This window comes from Fundulus heteroclitus, unplaced genomic scaffold, assembly GCF_011125445.2.
Source record: "Fundulus heteroclitus isolate FHET01 unplaced genomic scaffold, MU-UCD_Fhet_4.1 scaffold_78, whole genome shotgun sequence".
Classification (NCBI taxonomy): domain Eukaryota; kingdom Metazoa; phylum Chordata; class Actinopteri; order Cyprinodontiformes; family Fundulidae; genus Fundulus; species Fundulus heteroclitus.
Genome location: NW_023397230.1, coordinates 55,717 through 78,811, shown reverse-complemented (window position 1 = coordinate 78,811; position 23,095 = coordinate 55,717). Strand labels below are relative to the sequence as shown.

Genomic DNA, 23,095 nt, shown 5'->3' with positions numbered 1-23,095 from the left:
CCCCCTCCCTCCCTATCTCTCCTGCCTCACTTGTACACACATGGCGATATTTCACAGCATGTCAACGGGCTCAAATTGAAAATCCCTTGATGAATCAATATTTACTGCAGCAGCTAAATGAATAGTAATAAGTCACCAGAGGCTGCGGCCAGCCACGCTCCAGGCCTCTCTTCTGTCTCACCAAATCTGGATTATACAAATGATGACCCCCTCCCCCACTTCCTTCAAACCCCCAAAAATCAACTTCCCACAAGAACTTAAAAAAAAAAAAAAAACAGAAGCAAAGATGCTCTAATTTGTCTGGATGGGAAAACTTTTCAAAAAAGGTTCCCTGAAAAATTCTATAGTGCTTACGTTTTAAGTATCTCTTTGCAGAAACTTGTCAAAAATTATTACATTTTTGTGCAAGATTAGAGAGCTAAGACTGACTGGTAAGAAAATACATTTCTGTAAAATACCAAATTTCTTTACTGTTAGATGAAAAAGTAAAGATTATCTTTTAACCCCTATTATATCTTATTTGCCCTTTTATCTGCTTCTCCTTATCATCAGTATGCATGACACGATCATGGCTATTCTTCTGAAAAGCTTCACAAGTGACTCCCCTTTAAAGTCTCCATATATTTAGGGCATACTTTATTTTCCAGAAATGTGTTTCCTTTGGCTCTATCTTGTTCTCTAAATAGTGACACGATGCTACTTGTGTTTTTTTAGACAGCTTAGGTTAGAGTAAAATCATTTTGGAACCTGGTAAAGAACAGATCACTGAGCTGTTAAAACCCTAAATTGACTGAAAAGCATTCACACTGAAAAATTAAAAACTGCCTTTAATCCCCCAGCAACCAGAACCATTGAGTCAGATGGCAATCTGGAGGTGATCTCGCTCTAACACCAACAATGGGAAGCTTGAAGCGACATTAGTTTGCCACATTTGATCCAACTTAAAATAACTAAAATCACAAGTTCATCACATCAGGAGCACAAGAGGAAAATAGTTACCCTTTGTTTGAAACATGAAAGCCAAACCTAAGTTTGCCATGGCTTCTACAAATATCTTCTATAGACAGATACGTCTCAAACTAAATTATTTGGACACAAGAACAGACAACCTGTTTGACATACCCCAGACACAGCACTCAGGAAAAATAACCTCATACTAACTGTGAAGCAGGGAGCTGGAAGAGTCACGGTTCAAGGACGCATTGCTCACCATCATAGAATCCAACATGAAGTATACTATGTATCAAAGTAAAAAACTGAGACCATATGTAAAAAAAAATAAAGGCTGAAACAGACCCTGCAACAAGACAATGACCAAACACATACCAGCAAATCCAACAGGAATGGGCCGAGAATTTAGAAAGAGAAATGGAAAGTCTTGGGCTGAGTCAAAGCCCGGATTTTGAACTATATCAGATACTATGTGGTGACTTGAAATAATCTTCACATGCAAGAAATCCCTTAAACATCTACTCAGCTGAAAACAAGGAATGTTTTCAGATTGTTACAAGATGCATTTGACAAAGGGGTTATCCTAGGTTGTCCTAACTTTTTTCACAGCTAGAAAATGCATTTCTGTTGACATCTTTGTTTATTGAGTTAGACAACGTTCATTGTTATAAGTGATCTTATAATAATTTGGTAATTTGTGATTTTGATAGCTGGGCTTAACCTGGCCAGCCAGATTGATAATGTGTAGCGCTCTAGTTCTGCACATTATCAATCTGGAACTGCTCCATTTGAATATGTTTGGGGAAAGGAGGGAATTTCAGCAGAACTCTCTGAGCTGATAGGGTGGAGCAACACTTAGTGCCAGCCTGCCAGAGGTTGGTTTTAGCCAATTACGGAATAAAATTAAAATGTAATCAGTAGCTGCGACGAGAAATCACAAGAAGGTAAGTTAGGCAAAAAAAAAAAATCCTTGATTCTGACAAAACAGATGTGATAGCAGCAGCAGCAACGCGTACGTCCTCCTGCGCTGCCATGTTGGTGTTGGTTCGGCTGTGGGCTTAGCCCCTCTTTCTTTCGTCACATCGGTATTGTCCCGCCTTAAACCCCAATACTGCAACGTGATTGGTCCAAACCAGAGCGGTACAAGATGAATTGTCGTGTGTTTGTGAACGTGCAAATACTGCGAGAATTCATCTTGCGGGCAAGGTTAAATTGGGCTATCAAGGGAATGAATTACCAAAATGAATCCAAATAACATAAAAGAGGCTCAACATTTTTTAGACTGAATTATCTTTTAAGCAGTCATAACAATTTCTGGATAATTTTTGAAAACTATTGATAGACAATTATAGTGGCATATCTGAAAGACAATCAAGCAGAGACATAAGGAGAAAGCTCTACTTCTAGTGGGTGGAGCTTACTGACGGGTGTTACCATAATTCCCTTCCCGCTGCAGATGCTTCTGATATATAAGAATGTTTATCATAGATTACCTGGCCGACTGGATCTTCCTGGCTCGCCAGGAGAGCGATGGGTTGTACTGTGGGCTGTGTATAGCACTTGTACCCGGACGGGTCACCATCTTGTAGCGCGTCCTGAACACACGCTTGGAGGCGGGGCTTGGATGGGATGGGGAGACAGTATCTGTGGACAGCAGTAATTAAGAATGGATGAGTCTGACCACACACACACACTCACACACCACAACATAGGCCACAGTAGAATTTATCCAGTCAGCACATCAACGGAAGCACATTCGCATCATTTCAAACACACACACGCACAGGTTTGAAGACTCTGGCAGGTGTGCTCCTTAATAAGCTTCACATATAAAAATGAAAGGGAATAATAGAGGCAGAATTTTTATGAGTCTAATAAATCATGTGCTCTGTCTCTCTGTGCTGTGCCTTCATCCCTCCTGCCCAGCCTCCCTCCTTCCTTCTCACTTTAAGTCTCATTCGTTATATCATTTTACAAATCCATCAGAGAAGACGCAGAAGACTAGAGCGATTGGAATGGGAAAAAAGAGGGAGCGCATGTGTTTTTATTTATTTATTTGTCTGCATATCCATCATGTTGTTTTATGAAGGCCTTGCCCGGATGACACGCCCATACAAAGAACTGAATTTACATTGTGGGTAATCTGAGGTCCTGTTCACAGTTTACTAAAACAGAAAACTTTTCAGAAGCAGAGTTTGTCTTCTCAAGTCTGAAATGTAAAGTTACTGTGGGTTGTTGCTTTAGACTTGATATACGCTGCAAAAGATGGAAACAAAGGTCAAAAATACCGAAGACAAATTTTGTACAATAGTAATGACAAATATTTCTTCTTCTTCTGAAAGAGAATGTGTGGCCATCAGTTTGTGCCCCCAGGTTCAGCTGCTGGGTTATGCATTTAAAGCACATCAAATCAGAGAAAGGCTTATCAGGATGTCCACCTCTAAATGGCATATAAAAGAAGAATGTTTTAGATTGGCTTAGTCCTTAAATCTATTTGAGATGATGCATAACCTTAAAAAGGCTATTCATACTTTAAGTCATCTTAATAAGGCAAATTAATGTTGCTTATTTAAAACAACAATGCAAAAGAAGAGCTGGTCAGAATTCATCTGCATTAATGTAAGACACTGCCTGTGCAAATTTTTGTTATTCTGGTCATCACAACAGTAAACAGGCTTAAACCGAAGGCAACCGGACCAAGAAGCAATAGCTTCTAACGACCCAGGACAGTGATGGGTGGGTCGTTGATTTACATCTGATGGACGACAGGCCTCCATGTCCTTAAAAACAGCAATGCACCAACTGCAGGTTGCTCCAGTGAGAGCCACCAGAATTGACAAAGACTCCCGGAGAGGTGTCAAAACGTTTTCAGAAAGAACTGAGCGAAAGTCCAGTTGCGTCCGATTTAAACCTCTTTGCTGATGTAAGAGACTTTTTGCTTGTTAGTGGAAACGATTGTTGATGCCAGTGGTTGCCATCAATGGGGCCAAAACCATTAATTAGGACTAGGAGTAAAACTGTAAGTACTGGTCTGTGTGGGTGGGTTTGTATTACACATCATTTTCTAACTGTCCACCATCTGTGACAGAGAAATCACAGTCCAGGAAAGCCAACCTGCCATTTTCTTTACATCTTCTCATGTGAACTTTTCTATATTTATTCACAGAGTTGATGTGATTAGTTAAATGTTGTACTTCCTGAGATTTAATTTTAACCCATGTGTCATCAACATTCTTGAACCAATGGTTTTGTGGTATCCCCTGAAAAGGACTTGCCATTTGACTCCCATCACCACTGTAGCAAAAGTAAGGAGTCATCAGGACTCTGGATCACAGACCAGACAATGTCCACACAAACACAGGAGCCAGGGAGGAGAAATCTCACACAAGATAGGCCCTGGATAATTGTGGTTATCCCAACTGGGCTTTCCTCAAAGCAGACAAGAAACCTAAACAGGGCTACAGCCAGCCGCCTGTTGAAAATGAGGACCCATGTTGCGGGAGTTTCAGGGAAACTGAGACGTCCGAGAGGCTTTCAAACCCCAAAGAACATTAGGGCAAAGACTGGTTCATCCCAAAGGGCGGGTCCCCAGGCACAAACACAGCCATATTGTGTATGCTGTTAATTGCCAGGAAGACTTTGACCAGTTATACATCAGAGAAAAACAAAAGAAGCCACTGGCCAAAATGATTGCGAAGCACAGAACAGCAACATTCTTAGGCCAAGATTCTGCGCTTTACACTCATTTACAAGCCAATGGTCACTCTCTCAAGGATGAAGGTATTGGCATCCTGGATAGGGAGGAATGTTGGGTTGAGAGAGAAGTAAAAGGAGACATTTTTTGAAGAGAAACTGGCCATTGTTAAACAGGTGTGGAGGCCTCCAGGTCCAATTGCCCCCCCCCCCCCCCTTACAATGCTGTTATTACAAGCTTGACCAACTCACCTGATGTGCATTCATATAAACAATGCACATCAGAGTTACATGTTGTAATATATAAATAACAGGGCATACTCAGGACCCTGCTCTACCTCAGTTCACAACGGAGCTATGAGCGTGCCAGTGCAAAAAGGTATGAGATCTTTACAAAGAGCATTTTCTTTCACAATACACACTTATCCTACTGTGTATATAGTATCCAGAAAAAAAAGCAGCAATTGGAGGGTGCAGATTAATCAAATAATTTCATGTTAATAATTTGTAGTATGATTCAGAACCCAGCATTTGACTGATTTAATTGCAGGGTTTTTTCTTTTTTTGATACACAGATGTTTTTTATAACACATTGAAAGACGTTTTACAATGTTTATGGTTTTACAAATAAAAAGTTAAAGCTCTGCTTCAAAAACCCTTTTATTAGTGAGCTTGGATTTTAAGTGGTATGAGTATCAGCAGCGCAACGTTTTTGTTCAAATAATAACACTGTCCAAAATGTCATCTTGTGCACATCTCCTCCTTACCTTTACTGATGACTCTGTGAGATAGTCAGAGACAGCACTCAGTCTTCCTAACTAGCGAAGCCCACAGAGCGATCAGAGGAGTGAGAGAGGGATAACAGATGAGTTTATGCAGCTGATGACAAGCTCTCTTTGTATCCACTTTCGCACAAGTCTTTAATAACCGAAACCATTTTAATTGGTATTCAATAAAAAAGCGTGACCGACAGAGCTCTGGTAACAAACAGTGCACTAATTTCCACTCTCACACCTTCTGCCTCCCCTCCCGGGCGCTGGTTTCATTTGTCGGCTGTGTTGCAGCTCTGAATCAGCAGGAGAATCCATCTCAGGCAAACGTTTAGCTCTGAACAAACAGCAGGGTCAGGGGAGCTGCTGAAACTTCCGCTGCAAAAACGCACTATTCATTGTTAGTATTTTATTCTGGGCTACATTACAGCCCAGAATAAAACAACGGCCAGTCTCAAGCATTCGTGTCAAAAAAAAAAAAAAAAAAGGAGAAAATAGAAGTACAGTCTATATTTACACATCTACAGCTTCACGATAGTCTTCAGTTTGCCAAGTGAAGGTTTCCTATTGGTCAAATAGTGAAAATGTTTGTCAATTCTTATTTTAAACCTTTAATAAAGTTCAAATAAAAACACAGTAACTGGTTGAATGCTTAAATACCATGAGTTTACAGAGACAAATTATTGAAGGAAACTATTTGAAGAAACATAGCAAATGGTAATACAGGCTGAATAGCATGTTTTTCTTACACGAAAAACTGCAGCAAAATACACAGCCACTCAACATTTTAAAAGGGCTAGATCAGATCGTTTTCTGAAGTGAGGTTATGAAAAGTAGTTATCAGCAATCAGTACTTTATCTTCAGTAAAAAAGTGTTTTTCACTGCAGTTAGTTTGTACAGATGGAGTGGCAACCACTAGAACATATTTTTACTTCATACAAAGACTTCATATCAGTGCTGTCAAATGCTGCATTTGAAGATTTTAGACCTCTACAGTTGCTAATGATGCTGCTGTTTGGTTAATGAGTGATTCCTAAGTCAAAAACACTCATGTAACTCTTTAAAACTACTTCCATTAAAGCTACAAGTTTTATCAGCCTGCCTAATAGGCTGAGACTTGCTACTATTAATCAAAGTTCACTCACTAAGAGCTGGGTATTACTTTGTAATTTGTTTAAAGATATGTTTTAAAAAGGTCATTAAAATCCCAAATGTTGAGTGATATTAACTGACTGAAGTGCTGGCATCCCTGCTGGATAGCCTCAAGTAGTGATCTTGTCAGGTTTCAGACAAAGTGGCTGAATACGGTTATTGTATTTGCTCCATCAGGCAGACTGTGTTTGGAGACTCTTTGGAATTTAATTAGTAGTTAAATAAATGAAAAAAAATGTAATAATTATTCATACCCCAGGCAGATTTAGGTTTAATTTTACATACATGTTTCTTCTGACTGGAAGTACTGTTACAATTTGTGTGTGGCGCAGCCAGAGATCAAACTTGACTCTGATTAGGGGACGACAAAGAAGCCTTCTTACCTCAAAGAGTTGGAACTCATCACCAAATATAAAATTTAGGATTTAAAATCATGTGGAAACTTTTTAAAAAAACTGTGTATATGAAATATAAATATTAAGATTGTTGTAGCGCCAATAAAGATTTGTCCACTGATTATTAGGAAGGGGATAGATCAATTTTGACATGCAATTTTTAATAGAAATATATAGATGTGAAGATTGAATGTAAATGGAAATACAATTATTACAAACATGAGTGTCAGTCCTTTGTTTGGCATGTAAACCAGACTAGAAGGACCGCAGGTTCCATTTAAAACCTGTGGTCAAACAAGGTAAAAAAGCAGAAGAAGACAGATTTTGGAGTTTTGAACGAGGGTTCATTTATATGTGGGTTCTCTGGCTTTAACTTAAAAACAAAAAGAGACAAAAACATTTGGACTTATAAAGGAATAGTCTTAAAACTCAATTATTTAACAATATTTAGTTTTATATCACTCACAACCATACATATCAGGATCTGGAAAAGGATCAAATTTAAGTCCACACATTAGCAGACTTTTCAAGAAACAGTAGGGGGCCTGTAGTTAACTTCATTAGATAGATCGTAAGGGTTAAAGACTGTGTGCTGGGTTATCAAAGAACACAGCAAAGGAAAGAGAAAAATGTGAAAGGCGGCAGTACTGCTGGTTTGTAGGGGATTAGCTGCCTGGCTTGAAGTCACTTGTTCTCCCACATTCCATCTGTATTGCAGTCAGTGCGACTTGGACGTCCAGCCAGATGACAAATAGGGCTTGTCAAAGGTGTTGCCATGATTCCCACCCTGCAACCTCGTGCATGCCCCCCACCCCACCCCTCCACTTCTAACTTGCACCTCAATCTGTCTCTAAGTCTCGCTGCAGACATCATGATGTTCGCCATGTTTGGGGAGCTAACACACAGCGGTTCCACTATGGCACCTGGCTGTATTGTTTGTCCTTTGATATATATTTGAGTGTGTGTGTGTGTGTGTGTGTGTGTGTGTGTACATGGATAGATGGACGGTACTGCGCTGATTGTAAACCACTGCAGGTTGTGTTGGTTGAGTGGCTCTGGGAGCACTGGGGTCTCAATCTTCCCCTGAAAGACCATGACCAATGAGCATGTGAACACACACACACACCTGGGGTCTCAATCTTCCCTTAATAGACCTTTGACAGCGGACTGCCTTGCAAGTGGCGCTCGGCTCTCGGGAGACGCAGGCAGCTCGCGCACGTCCATCCATCTCTCCCTGGCGCACCGCGGTGAATCCACAGATAATCTGCTCCCGCCGCCTCGCCCATGCTCTCATCGCTCTGTCTGTGACCAGGCTGCCATCTCGCCCTCATAAAGGGCTATTTCAAAACGTTTTCTGCCCCACAGTCCCGGTGAATGATGGAAGGCTCTACTCGATGGTTAATTTGTTTTCTTTAGATTGACAAGTAGGTTGCTACTAGCAAACTATGAAATGATGCCGGTTTCTATGGCATCCTCCTACCAATGTCATTTCTGAAGGGATATACCCTTTTATTAACCTTGGTAAAAATGTGCCGGCAGCATTCTAATATATCGAAAATATAACCACCACAATCTGCACAAACCGACTTTATGTCATCTATGATTACAGGTCTGATCCTCTTCCATAAAACCTGCTTTAAATCCTGTCGAAACTCAAAGAATACTCACTTAAATGCTGTTTTGCCACCCCCCAAAAAACCTGAGGGGGTGTCGTCTTAGACCCCCCTGTCTAAGACGACTGAGCCTCGTCTAAACGGTGTGGACTAGGCTTTGAGAAAAGTTCTGGCTCTCCATCTTTCAGCCCTCTGACTGGGGCGGCTGACACTGAACATCCAATCCTCCATCCTCTTACGGATCTCGTAGAGGTTAGTTCCCCCGTACCTGACGGCTGATTCCAGGGAACAGCGGTCTATGCGTGCCCCCTCCCTGGAACGAGCCGATGGATAATAAATCTTATTATTGACAGTGTCTGTTCCTGCTGCCATTCCATGCTCCCCTCCCCTGGGGCTCATCTTCTGACTCCCACGGCTCTAGCGCTCTCACAGAAGACAGCCGTGTCATGCTAACATCAGATTTAACAAGGGAGTTACCACGATTTAATAACTCAGTGTGAGCCAGCACGGGGATGATAACATGATCTCTGCGTGTTTGACACTCTGATGCTTTCTGACAGACTATCTGGAGGTGTCAGGAGAGTTTAATGCCGAACCGTACCAACAGAAAACTTCATTCCTCGGTCTTAAAAAAGCCTACATCCCCTTACTCATGCTGCATTAAATGTTTGAGCCATTACTGTTGCTTAAATAAGGGCAATAGCCTTGCTTTGGAGCTCTAACTTGCCTTTTACATTTATGAATATACTGATGCACCTTCGGCAAATACTTTGTATAAATATTTTTGCTGAAATGACGTCTTCTCATCTGACATCATCTGGCTCTAAGTGCAGCATTGTTATCTTGCTGGAATTTGATACTCGGATCTGAACAAGTTCCCTGTCTCTGGAGACAAAATGCCTTTCCGCAGCATAACGATGCCACTACCATGTTTCATCCTCCTAATGATGTGTTCAGGGCAATACACTGTACATGTTTTCTGCCACTATTAGCATTTTGTAAATAGGCTATATATAGATTTTACCTGATAGGAACAGCATCTGCCACATGTATGGCATGTCCCTTACCTGTTTTGGAACCACGTTTAACTAGTATTTTCTTATGGCTTTCCTGCAGCAATAATTCTTACTCTTCATTTTATATATTTACTTTGAATGTAGAGGAGACTAAGTCACAACCTGGCTATATCTGATCAGCTGCAACTTCTAAGGACTAAAAAGTAAAATATAATAGTTGTACAAATAAGGGGCATTGAGGGGCCACTGATTCCCAAAACTAAATACTTTAGGTCATACCTCACATGAGATTAGTTTACTCCAGCAGACTTAAAACACAAGTGGTTTAAGACCACCAGTGTTAAATGTAAACATAATGACTAACAGGTGGTTCAGCTGCTATTTGCTTGAATTAAAATGTATGCAAGTTATATAGAAAAACACTTATATTGACAAAAAAAAAAAAAAAAAACATTTTGCTCCAGCTAGTAAATGTGCGGCAGGATTTTAGCGGAATACTTCACATCCATGTATGCAGAAGAAGTAAGTTGGCACAAACCGACAGGTCAAAGAGGCCACCCTAAGAAATAGTAGATCTCTGGCATTTGCTGAGCAGATGATGCCAGCCAGGGTGGTAGTGATGTCACGTCACCTCACAGGGGCGATGGTCAGGGCTGAAAATATGAGCGTGCGTGCATGTGCATGTGTGGGAGGGCTATTCGCTTGTGCCTCGTCCATCATCACAGCGGAGCCATCAGCTGTAAACGACACCAGCTGAACTGGAAAACCTCAGGCTGACCAGGGCTAGTAGGGCGGGCGGACTCCTCCACTCAAATTACAGGAAAAAGGTTGTTGCACAAAACAAAATGGATAGAAACTGTGTAAGAGAGAATGATAGTACTATCTGAATCCTGACGCGTCTAACAGGCATTTAAAAAGTTTCTCAATTGCAGTACTAACATGTTTTTGGTATAAACATGAGGTGATCAGTGTGAGCAGATTAAAAAAGTAAAATTAATTGCTGTCAACAAGTTATACCCATTTTTAGTGTATATTATTAATTTTAGGGCACTTTTTTTTTTCTTGATTAACATAAACTTAGAGAGTGTGTTGATCTTCATAAATCAGAAAATGTTGAGAAGAAGCTACTAAGCTAAATGTGCCCACATAGTTAGAGCACTGACTATGACGATAAGGGTGGATGAGGACCCAAATGTTGATATACCAACAAAGAGATCTAGGAGGATGGTGAAGAACATCCATCCATCCATTTTCTAACACGCTTATCCCTTGTGGGGTCGCGAGGGGTGCTGGTGCCTATCTCCAGCTGTCAATGGGCGAGAGGCGGGGTACACCCTGGACAGGTCGGCAGTCTTTTGCAGGGCGGGTAAAGAACATAAGAACATAAAAAGTAAAGAGCAGTATTTGTGGGGCAGCAAGTCTCCAGGACAACAGACACGGGCCTATCATGACAAACATGGAGTTTATTAAATATAATTGGGGATGAAGGGGTTCCTACACATTTTTATTAGCAAATTTCAGACTTTTCTAAACTCATGTTTCTTTGAGGAAGATGTGGACAAAATATCAGCCTTGAATGTGTCTGAGATACTGCAGCTGTCAGGTCGTTCTGACCGTAGGTTCCATAAATACTGAAATAACACAAAGCTGAAATAGGCTTCCTTTGTCTAGAGGGCTATTTGCTTGACTTTGTGCCATCTGGGGGAGATCACTCATTATAAAGTCTCTACCTCTTTGACTTGACAAAAAAAAGGATGCATCTTACTTGACTATATGCAGATTCAGGACAATATATAACTTTACGCTGGTAGCAGTGTAAAGTAAAAGGCTCAGATCCACTGTTAAGTACTGTCATGAGTCTGTGATGCTCTTCCAAAGGCCCGGTGGACCTAGCTGAATGCCAAGGCATTGTGAACTCTTTGAAACACTAGGACATTTTAAAGAAAAATATGATCTGCCAGAGAGCTGAAACTGGGCTACCCTGTGGTCTTTTACAGGACAATGATAAAAAAAAGGCCGACACAATAAATAAGTGGTTCCCCAGATAAGAAAGAAGTCCAAGATTCTTCTTGCTATCTCAGCCCCTAGACCTGAAGCTTTGAAAATGTATGGGGTCTAGGACCCTGGATGAGACCTGGGCATTTTAAGCCTGAGTGCCACATCTGGCACTTTTGATATCCTCAACTGACCCAGACGAAAAATAGAAATAAAACATTCATAAAGTGGTAATTATGTTCGCCACTTTAAATTTGCTGCTTCTATTCTGAAAAACTCAGGCTTTTACTTTCAAGACGTTCTTTTGTCACCCTGGCACAGCCCTGCAGCAGTACCAGGATTGCGAAAGACAGTTGTAAGCAGGCCCTGCACCGGGCACCAGAGAGACATGACGGTTAAATATAAGCTCATGATAAAAATAAAGATTGACTTAGTGTTTATTTACAGAAGCTAAAGTTGTGTGCTCAGGTTATGGAAAACAAAGTCAGACTTGTTCTCAAGAAAAAAAGCAATTTGAATCTAAAATGTCAGACTCGAAATACAGTGAGTAAAATATAATTTAAGTAAATCTAAAGTTTTAGATGTTGATATCGTGGGTCACAATGTATTGCTCAGTTTTAATGTCTATATTGGGTAGAAGGCGATACAAAACAGCACAGTTCACCATTAAATGTTCAAAAATGTCCAATTACTATTTTGAAACAACTTATGTAAAACTAATAGTCCGGGCTTTAACAGAAGTGTTATTTTTGTGTCTATTTCCTTAAAGATGACTGCCCAACGGTCAAAGTTTCCTGTCTCTGTATGCTCCAACCTTGTGCAATGTAACAGGAGAAGACTAAGTGCCATCCTATAAGGCAAAAACAAGTTGTACAAAGTATTCACAGCAGTGGTGCCAATGCCTGTGGAGGCAGCTTTAACCCTGAAACAAAACATATTTGATATTCAGCTTTTAAGGGATTAGATGAAAATAGTCTGTGGTTTCTTTAGTAGGTTAAATAAGTGATCTTTAAAAAGTAAAAGTCACCCCACTTTCTTGATTTTAGGTGCAATCAGTCTCAATTGTAATGTAATTTAATAAAGTGTGGATGTAAAGACCAAAGTAACTAAACATTAGAAGCACTATCCTGAAGTATTTCCTAATGTTGAGCAACATGCAAGGAGTCCACATCCTCGATGAATAATTAAAAAACAGCATCTATGTGTTTTTTTTTCCAGAGCAGCGCTACATTCCTGCAGCCATAAAACACATCAATAACGTAAATAAGACATGATGAAACCTTGCTTTCCCTGTGAACTCAACCTTGACCCCGACCTAACCCTGAGAGCTGCCAAAATCTTTAGCCCTGATCAACATTCCCTCACTTTATGACCGCGTCAAGCACTTCTAGTCGGGTCCCGTGACGGCCGTGCCGCACATGTAAGAGTAATGTCTGGTCAAAAGGATGACGCTGGCTGTCAATCAGCAGGTCCCATTAGACACATCGGGAGGAAGAGCCCGAGGCTTTGTCCACTTAGGAACAACCATTATTACATAAGTTACAAGTGCATCTACAGTATTTGTGAGCGCACACTGTGGAGGTATTTGTGAATGGAAAGATAAGTGTGGCTCAAAGTGTTTTCTGTGAGAGGCTGGGCCACTTGGAGGTTAAGTGAGAGAATCCCTTAAGGACATGACAATATTTCACAAGGGATGTGAACTTCTGCCTTGAGAGAAATATGTCAAGACCTTTAAGCTAATGAACAGCCCTGAGATCACTGACAAGGATATATTTCTGTTGAAAATGAGAATTTTCGAAAAGCTAATATTTTAGCAAAAAATAAAAAGAAACAAATCATATTAAAATTCAGCCTGTGTTTCTCCATTTTTATCGAGGTCATGAAAAAATAATTACACCTAATTCCAGTTTTTCAAGACGATTTAGGAACTATTGATACATTTTATTATTTCTGGTAATATTTCTGGTAAAAATATGAGAGCAAGGCTTAGTAAAAGATTGTCCATAATTCATATTGACTCCAGCACAAATGTAGTACAATTTGGATCAAATCAAAAAGCATATATCTAAATGTAGATTTTCCCTAATAGAATTGTTGCTATCTGTTCAACGAGATAATAAGATTCAAGGTAAAAGACTAAGGACTAAGTTTTCTCCTAGATTTCCTGACAGTGTCATGAGTTAATGTGTGATTTTCCGCCTTGGAATTTTTGTTGCAACAAACAGAAAAGGTCAGTTTTCTTGGACAAGTTGGCTGACGAGACCGTTGCACTGGAATGAAGCAACACTAAAAAAGAAAGGATGTTGGTGTGACTCCATCATACTGACGGGTAGAAGACACATGCAGGACCCTGCAGTTCATCAGTCACCACACACACAGGGAGGAGAGGTGAAAACCTGGTGTAGATTTAAAGCAGAACTGAGCTTCTGGTTGCAGACGCCAGCGTGGTGCGCATCCATCATGCTGCTGATTCTTAGTGAGGTTAGTGAGTGATGAGCCCCAGTCAGCTGGTCAGACATCGAGCCTCAACTTCTGTTTTAGCCACAGATTGAGAGACAAGGACGTGATGTACAAGGCCAATGGGAGACACGGAGGCATCATGACTGTGTCAAAGTGTTACAAGAGAAGGGAGATTGGCCACAGGTCAGAGAAAAGCAGAAGGCAGGGTGTCGAACTAGAGACACCAGAGGATGCTACTGCACTAAAGAGCATTTACAGTTTCCCCTCCAGAATTGTAACTGAAAAAAATATAAGTGTGAAAAAAGCATAAAAAGCAATGTTCTTGCATGTTTAGAAATTCAAAACATCTCTCATATTAATACACAATAGACACTGGCTGGTGGGAGATTTTAATGGTATTAAAAAACTAACAGAAGACAAGGCAAGATTATCTATAAAGCACTTTTCGGTAACAAGACGATTCAAAGTGCTATAAAAGTGTAGAAAAGACCACGGTTTTACGGAATCACAGTTTTTTCCAAAGAAATATTATAATAAAATACATAATACTAAACACATTACAGTTTTCATTCAAAACAAAGAAGCAACACTTATTTCAAGTGCCACAAAAAGAGCCCAGGGTTATGAGTACCACATTTAGGATATTAGCTTCTAACTGTTATTTTCTTTTTTTAATAAACAACCTTTTTATCAAAAACATAAATGAAGTAGTCAACACATTTACTAATTTTCGATTGCTTATGTTCGCTTCTACTTAAGCTAACAAGCGTATTCTTGCTGGTAATTAGCATAACCATCTCGTCAGGGTGTCTGTCTGCAGTCGGCTGCTTCATTTTTTAATTTTTTTGGCTGATTGTTGCAAATTCTCCTCATTCCCCTTCTAGTCTCAACACGGTGTATATATCCCACCAAACATCATTTTGGAAACCATTTAGCAAAGTTAAGTATGAAACATGCCTAACTTTGCTTATTTCCAATCTAAATACATACTATTTTATCAAGGGTATTTAGAAATTAACTATTCTACCCTAGTGTAAAATCTATTTGACCAAAATATAAAAGAAAATATTTAAAAAGTATAGTGAATGACTTTTCCAGAAGTCACTTTTCGAATAACTGCGCATGCACACAACCTTCAGACCCGCTTTTCCTCTCCTCAGAGGGATCGCGTGCAAGAATCTCCCAAATACAGTCTGGTCTTGCTTTTGGCGATTCTCAGCCATTTTCAAAGTAAGAGAGAGCGGTGAAGCTACAATGAACGACCGAATGACCGAAGCTCATTGGATACATAAACACTAGAAGTGCACATGCGCAGAAGAAACTAGAAATTTACGAGGTACTGCCGTTAGGTGAGCACGTCACAATGATTGGCATGTAGTATTATCATTTGTTGTAGTTTTTTTTTGTTCTTTCTATGCACAAACATTTATGTTTTGCAATTTTTTAAATCAGCCTACACAGTTGCGCATTTGTTTAAATCTGAATAATATGCTATTTTTAATAGACTCAGACAGCTTTATTTGTCATTTTTGACAAATAAAGCTGCTGAACCTCTTCCCAGAGGGCAGCAGCGAGAACAGTCCATGGTGGGGGTGTGTGGGGTCCCTGATGATGTTACGGGCTCGGGCCATGCAGCGCTCAGATGAAATGTCCTTAATGGAGGGAAGAGGAGCCCCGATGATCTCTTCTGCTGTCCTCACCACTCTCCTCACGTTCTTCCAGTCAAAGGCATTGCAGCCTCCACACCACGCAGAGAGATAGTTGGTCAGAATGCTCTCTATGGTGCTTCTGTAGAAGGTCTTGAGGATGGGCGGGGGCAGGCGGGCTCTCCTCATCCTCTGCAGGAAGTACAGTTGTTTCTGTGCCCTCTTCACCAGTGACGAGGTGTTCACAGACCAGGTGAGGTTGTCCGTGATGTGCACCCCCAGGAACTTGGTGCTGCTGACCACCTCCACAGCTGAGCTATTGATGAGCAGTGGAGTGTGATGAGGCCGGTTCTTCCTGAAGTCGACGATGATCTCCTTCGTCTTCTCCACGTTCAGGATCAGGCTGTTGTCTCTGCACCAACCCACCAGCTGCTCCACCTCCTCTCTGTAGTCCTGGTCATTGTGGTCTCTGATCAGGCCCACCACCATTGTGTTGTCAGAAAACTTCACGATGTGATAGTGGTGAACCTGGGGACGCAGTCGTGTGTCATCAGGGTGAACAGCAGGGGGCTCAGGACGCAGCCCTGAGGGGAGCCAGTGCTGAGGGTGATGACATCAGAGGTGTTCTGACCGACCCGGACTGACTGAGGTCTGTTGGTGAGGAAGTCTAGCAGCCAGTTGCGAAAGGGTGTGCTGAAGCCCAGATGTTCCAGTTTTCCCACCAGATGCTGTGGGATGATGGTGTTAAACGCTGAACTGAAGTCCAGGAACAGCATTTGCACGTGCGTGTTCTTCTCCTCCAGATGTGCCAGGCTCAAATGAAGAGCAGAGGAGATGGCGTCGTCAGTGGAGCGGTTCCGCCGGTAGGCAAACTGGAACGGGTCGAGTGTTGGGGGGAGGTTGGAGACGATGCGTTCCTTTACCAGCCTTTCAAAGCACTTCATCATGATGGGAGTCAGTGCAACCGGCCTGTAGTCGTTGAGACAGGTGACTTGAGGTTTCTAAATAGCTGTAGAGTATTACTTGTTTTATGTTGTAAATTTGCCCTTACTGTAAAGTCTTATTTTTTATACATTTGTTGTTGTTGTTTTATCTTTGTGTGTATCTGCTTGACTTCATTTGGATTTCATTTTGCTGCTGGCTCACCTGAATTTCTCCACTGTGAGACAATAAAGGACATTTCTATTAAATTTTATTCTCACAATTTTACACCAAATTCTTTCGATATTTACTCTGATTGTGAAGCAAAAACCGAAACTGATTTTTCAACCCTTTTTTGGCAATAGGACTACCTGAGATTAACACAAGCATTAAATATGACACATATCTACTCATTTAACCTGAGCTGGAATATCCCACACCGATTCCAGATTCTACAGCTCAACTCTATTTTTAACACAGCTATAATATGACTGGTGGCACACAATATTTTTTTAGACCCTCCGACTAGGACCGAAAAAAGGTTTAATAAGACACAGGGAATGTTTACATATCCATTATGCACTTCAGTTCTCTCTCTAGTGGTGTATTAAAACAATGCCTGACCAAACTGTTCAGACTGGTGATCTGGACAACATGAAACGTACAAACAACAATGAAACCACTGCAAAGAGAAAATGTGGCCCAGGTGCATTCAGACTTTCAATAGTAAGGGGTTCCTACCTATCAGAACCATTTCTGAAAGTCCAAAATGAATCTGAAGGGTCTAATAGAGGGTTGTGCCTCAAGTCCAAAGCATGTGTACACTAAGACAACGTGGCCTCCATGTGTTAATGTAAAGGTTTACATGTCAAATAATCCCAAGAGTATAGCTTTCCAGATGACCCCAGGTCAATGAGGCTGATATCTGACCCCTGGATCTATGTGTAACGAAGAGACCTCCCTGCAATAACTAGAGAACTTGAGTCTTATGGTTCACTTTGGCTCTTGGCCTTGATCAGTTCCATGAGAGGGGTCCAGGCATCTGACATTACCGAAGTGAAAAGTGAAGATTCATGGGTTAAAGGTCAGCAAGGACAAAAGGGGAAGATCGGGAAGACTCTGTTCGTCCTGGGTGCTAATTTGGTAAGGGCGCCGAGGTTAAAGGGCTTTCACTCTCCTCTTTCTGATTCTATAGAAGAGCAGCAGACGCACTGAGAGGGACGGCCTAAGAATAAACTGACTGCTGTCAGACCATTTCTTTAACTAATTCTCTCTCCAGGAATTTACTCGATTCTGCTCACCATCTTTACCTTGATTAGTAAGAGTAGTAAGTAGTTAAGAACTCTAGGTTGTTACCTTGCATGTCTACATATGTGTCCTTAGCACATTTTGCCCTTCTCTTGAGCAGCATCCTAAACCACCCATGGCCCCCAGTTTTTACGGTGGCACTCTGGGTGCAGCTGCCAGGGCCTAATTGGTCCCTTTGGGCCCAGAGGGAGCTGGCAGCGGTCCGCTAAAGTGCTGATCACAACCAAGAGGAGTGGGCATCTGCTAGGAGGAAACACTACTGCTGCACCGCTGGCATGAATACCCACAAACACACACACACACATATACACGTATGTAGCAATGCACACAGTGAAAGGTCTTTCAAAGTCAGAGCAGGCTGTAGTACAGCATGACTGAATGCAGCACAGATATGTTTAAATTAAAAGCCTTATGATTCATAACAGGGAATCATGGAAACATGTAATCTTTTTAAAGATGTTTTTTTCTTACATCTTCTTATCCAACATTATACATGAAGCAACAGCATTATGTTACAAAAACGAATGAACCTATAAGAATCTACTACATCCACCACTGTGTACAATTTATTTTGGCCCATCACATTTTTTTCAGGATTAGTAAGGTCACTTTGTTAAAGATGACTCTAATAACTATTTTTCAAACAGATAAGATACAAGATATCAACCGTTTCCATTCAGCTATATAATCCACTATTATCTTTACTGTTCTTAAATCGATGACTGTTCTTCGTAATGTTTAAACAATAATCAATTCACTCAGTTTTTTTTTTAAACAGTGAATACGATATAAGGTGCAGAGGGTGGATGGACCCATTAGAAAATTTAGATATTGTGCGACATAATCAGGATTTTTAATCATATTTATCAAAATATGAACTTGATAAACAAGGACAAAAACAAATAAGAAAATAAAAAATGATAGTATTTTTCAATCCAATTCAATTCAATGCTGGTGTCATAAATCTTATCTGAGTTAAACTGGAAGGAAGCGGTTTAACTTTTCCTACATAATGTAAGTCGAGGTAAATAATTCTTAGGCTTATCAACAATTAGTGCCAAGGTCTGAGCAGGCCCTAATTTAAGTTTATATCTGAAGAGCAACGAGATGAGGTGTAAAGCTGGATGTGCTATTTAAATTTTGCTCTCAAATCCATCCACTTTTCTAATTCTATCCAACCCAAGGTTATTTATACATCACTTTCAACAACCACCACAGGACTGCTGGACAAAAAACGGTGTTTAACCCAGAGCACAGAGTGTTCCACTTCACCCCATTTGGCCATTTTTGTGGTATGCTGAGGGCAACAACATGATTATTAGTAAAAAGCCACAATTCTAGTATATCTTGTGACTGACATCCATCCTTATGACTTCATTACGACTGTCTGAAGGTTTAGCACACATATCAGGTATGAGCATCTGCACTGAGACTCCATCGAACCAGCTGAACACTAATATTGGCATGCAAAGAGTGAATTCCTGACTGGCAATTTAATAACTGCAGCGTTCCAAACAGTGTTAAGCAACATTAATTTTGGACGCACTAAGGTGATTTTTTTTGTTGTCCCTGACACCAAACTGTGACAGATTAGGCCTTTGTTGATACAGTCCTAAATCCAGTTACACTCACAGTCATTTAGACGCTTTTAAACTCAGTGGCTTTAAAGTCTAGAAAGTTAACACGTTTCGTTAGCATTACATTTTCTACATTATGATTGTGTCCCAGTTAACCCAGTCATCATTGAAGCTCAAGATCCTTCGGATGCCTCCATCTGGTTTTCCACAGATATTTTATCTACAGGACAACCATAAAACGCTGCTTCAACACAGGTTGACTTGGTTAGGAAAGCTGCTATAACCTATGTGCACATTTTCAAAGATTTGTGTAAATGCATTGTTATTAGAATTTCAACAGCATTGTTCTGGATTAAGAAATAAAACACTTTAAAATTTCCATAATTATTTCAGCCTTTATAAAAATTCCACCTGAGGAGAGGAGCTTAACAGCTTAACAAACAATTTGATTTTCTTGTCTTTCCTGGTTTTACATTAAGTTTAATTTTCTTTCTCTAAATTGGAGTTTATATTATTAATGACGGCCGTTTGGGTAATGAGTCCAGCATTACTGCCATCGAACAAGATGATCAATAATATCTGCTTGTGTCTCTGCAGAGACAGAGTGAAGTATTTAACAACCACACACACACACACACACACACACACACCATAGGTGCGTGCACACACAGACACAGGAGCTCTGTGGACAGGAGACAAATTAACCACTTCCAAAGAGAGCAATTCACAAAGGAGCAAAGGACAATAAATGGTCGATGATCAATACCGCCTGCTTCACTGGAGCGCCCACACAATATCAACATTTAACACAAGTGCACGTGAAAACACACAAACATGTGCGCCGCATCCCAGTATAAAGTTTGTGTTTCTCTGTGATGGAGAAGGTCTTAACTGATGATACTCTGATCTTTGAAAGATATGTGACATCCTTCTTCCGACTCTTGTTTTTAAACTCGGTTTTACTACTGAAACTACAGTGACAGGAGACAAAGTAGCCATTTCCCCCAGAGCATCACCACGGACAGCGGAAAATGAACTACCCCAGATCAATACGGCATTCTCTCATACAGTCGCTGCCGTTTTCTCCAAAGCTGCACAGTTAAACAAGGCCCACTGCAAAAAAATAGACCAAGTTTTATTTGTTATAAAATAAGGATGCCACCCGTACAGTGATGTGGTTGATTCAACTTGTCCAATGATTAGGATTGCTAAAGATGTTTTAGATGGATTTGCAAACAATTTGTAAATGGAAATGGGCCTGACTGAAAGTTATTGATAACTTGCGTGGTCATTGTGATCGCTGTGGACACTTAACAATCCTTACATAGAGGAGCATATATCTTTATATATGATTTGCCAATGCAAAAAGAATGCTTGGGGCTTTCAGTACTTTCTTTTTTAGGTCCTCATTACTTTAGTTCTTTCAATCTTGCTGCAAGGGAACTTGGAAACCGGATCTTTATGGGACCTAGTCACATACCGTGACTATAAAAACCTACAAAAAAACATATATTCATCTTTAAATAAAACAATATACACCAAGACATTCATCCTGACAGTGTTTACTTAGTGAGGGGTAGAAATTCATAAAATAATGTGACTAGAACCCTTTAATGTTTACGATATTTAACAATCCTTATATATAGGAGCATATTTTCATGTTATATAAGCATGTGGCATGTGTTTCCCAAAGAAAACAAATTATGTTTACTGTTTTTACGCATACATTTTAAAATAGGTTTCTAAATTATCTCATGGAATTAGCATAAAATCACATCAGAAATGTTGCCGAGTCATCAAAAACAGACTAAGCCTACTGCAAACAGCCCTGTCCAGACAGCAGGAAGGAATTTTATATGCTGACAAATCGTTTTTGAAAAGTAATTGAGAAAAAAATTAAATTGGACATTAATTTTCTTGATCACATTTGCCTACCACATTGGATCAAGAAAAAATATATATCATGCCAAATTAAGATCAGTTTTAATTTCACAACAAGACAAGCTATTGTTCTCCTCTGAGCAAAAAAACACAAGTCCATCACTATGAAGCTGCTGATCCAGCAGGAAAAATGAAAAGAGACCCCTCTGCTGCCTCTTTGGCAGGAGTCCGAAAGGGAGTATCTGTTGGTGCATGTGGATATAGGTGCTGTATGTAGACCGTGCACATGACTCTTGGATCTGGCTGCACATCCTGCCCTACTCAAAGGTGAGAACTAACAGCAGAGACCAGACCTCTTGACTTTCCTGCCAAGTTTCCTTTGGACCAAAAAGTTGCAACAGAGTCCTCACCGTTTATCTGCTGTAGCCGATCAGTGTTTGCCGCTGAAGTACTACAGACTGCCAACAGCTAAACTAGAGTAAAGAACCAGTAACCTGTCAGGTTTTCAATTCAACCTGGCAATCTTTGCTTCCCATCTTCACCTCTGTTCAACTGAAGAAACAGCCATTAAAGATAACAAGAAATACAAGCAAAGATTAATTAAACAGATTAGTTATGAGCAACATAATGGGAAACAAAAAAACTAACAGAACCATAGCAGTAAAACCTATGAAATGTACTCTGTCATCAGCAATTAAATAAAAGAGAAGGAGCTGCAGCAGCCAGTGCATTTTGAACATATAAACTTTAATCTTCTTAACATATAAACATATAAAGTTTAATCTTACTGTTTTAGCATTTGCAGGAACTTACAACATTTAGTGTGAGATGGTATCAGCACACAGCAGAAATGGAAATGATTATGCATGATGGCTACATATCGAGCTGAATAAAAAGATGACAAACTGGTCCTATTAAAAATAACTAGTGATGGCCAATAGCAGGAAGGCTCGAACAAAAATTTTAAATTGTGCTCCTTTATCTTCTTGTAGAGCTTAAGGGGAAATAATCAGCCAAGACAAGCATCAACGGGTCAAAGCATTACAAATACCGGAACTTGTAGTTTCTTTTTAAAATAGAATAAGAAATCTTTGACTTATTTCTTTGACAGGGTTCCAACAACAGCATGCCTGCACTTAAAATACAATAAATACTTTGAGATGGAAATAAAAAGCACATTAAAAGACATGAAAGTAAACTGTTAAAAGTGTGTAAAAGTGCAGTTCTTGTGTTAAAGTGTTCAAGGTGGATACTGGAAACAGGACAAATGACTTTTTGTAAATAGCTTCATAGGTAAAAGGGACCAGATGCTTAAATCATGTGCTGACCAGCTAGCTGGGGTCTTTCTGGACATCTTCAACCTCTCCCTGCAGCTCTCCATGGTTCCTGCCTTTCTGAAATCCTCCGTTATCATGCTTGTCCCAAAGAAACCAATCATCACCTGCCTCAATGACTATCGTCCCTCCGCTCTGATTGCCGTCATCATGACGTACTGCGAGAGGATCCTCCAAAAGTACAGCAAGGATGCCTTCCCTGCTTGCCTGGACAGCCTGCAGTTTGCCTACAGGGAGAATCGCTCCACAGCGGACGGTGTCTTGTTAGCTCTACACTCAGCTCTGACTCATCTGCAGCAGCCCAACGCCTTTGTTAGGATGCTCTTTATGGACCTCAGCTCAGCATTCAACACCTTGCTACCAGACAAGCTGGCTCTGAAGC

At 40.4% G+C, this 23,095-nt stretch overlaps 1 protein-coding gene across 2 annotated transcripts in view; it reads right to left on the bottom strand.

The window, feature by feature from the left end:
- The window catches only part of zc3h3 (zinc finger CCCH-type containing 3), an 88,972-nt gene that overhangs the window by 41,309 nt on the left and 24,568 nt on the right, over positions 1-23,095 (bottom strand). For both annotated transcript variants that reach the window (XM_012853713.3, XM_021311222.2), the window contains one exon: positions 2,445-2,595. In XM_012853713.3, coding sequence (XP_012709167.2) covers positions 2,445-2,595 — 151 coding nt within the window. The remainder of the gene's footprint in view (positions 1-2,444; positions 2,596-23,095) is intronic.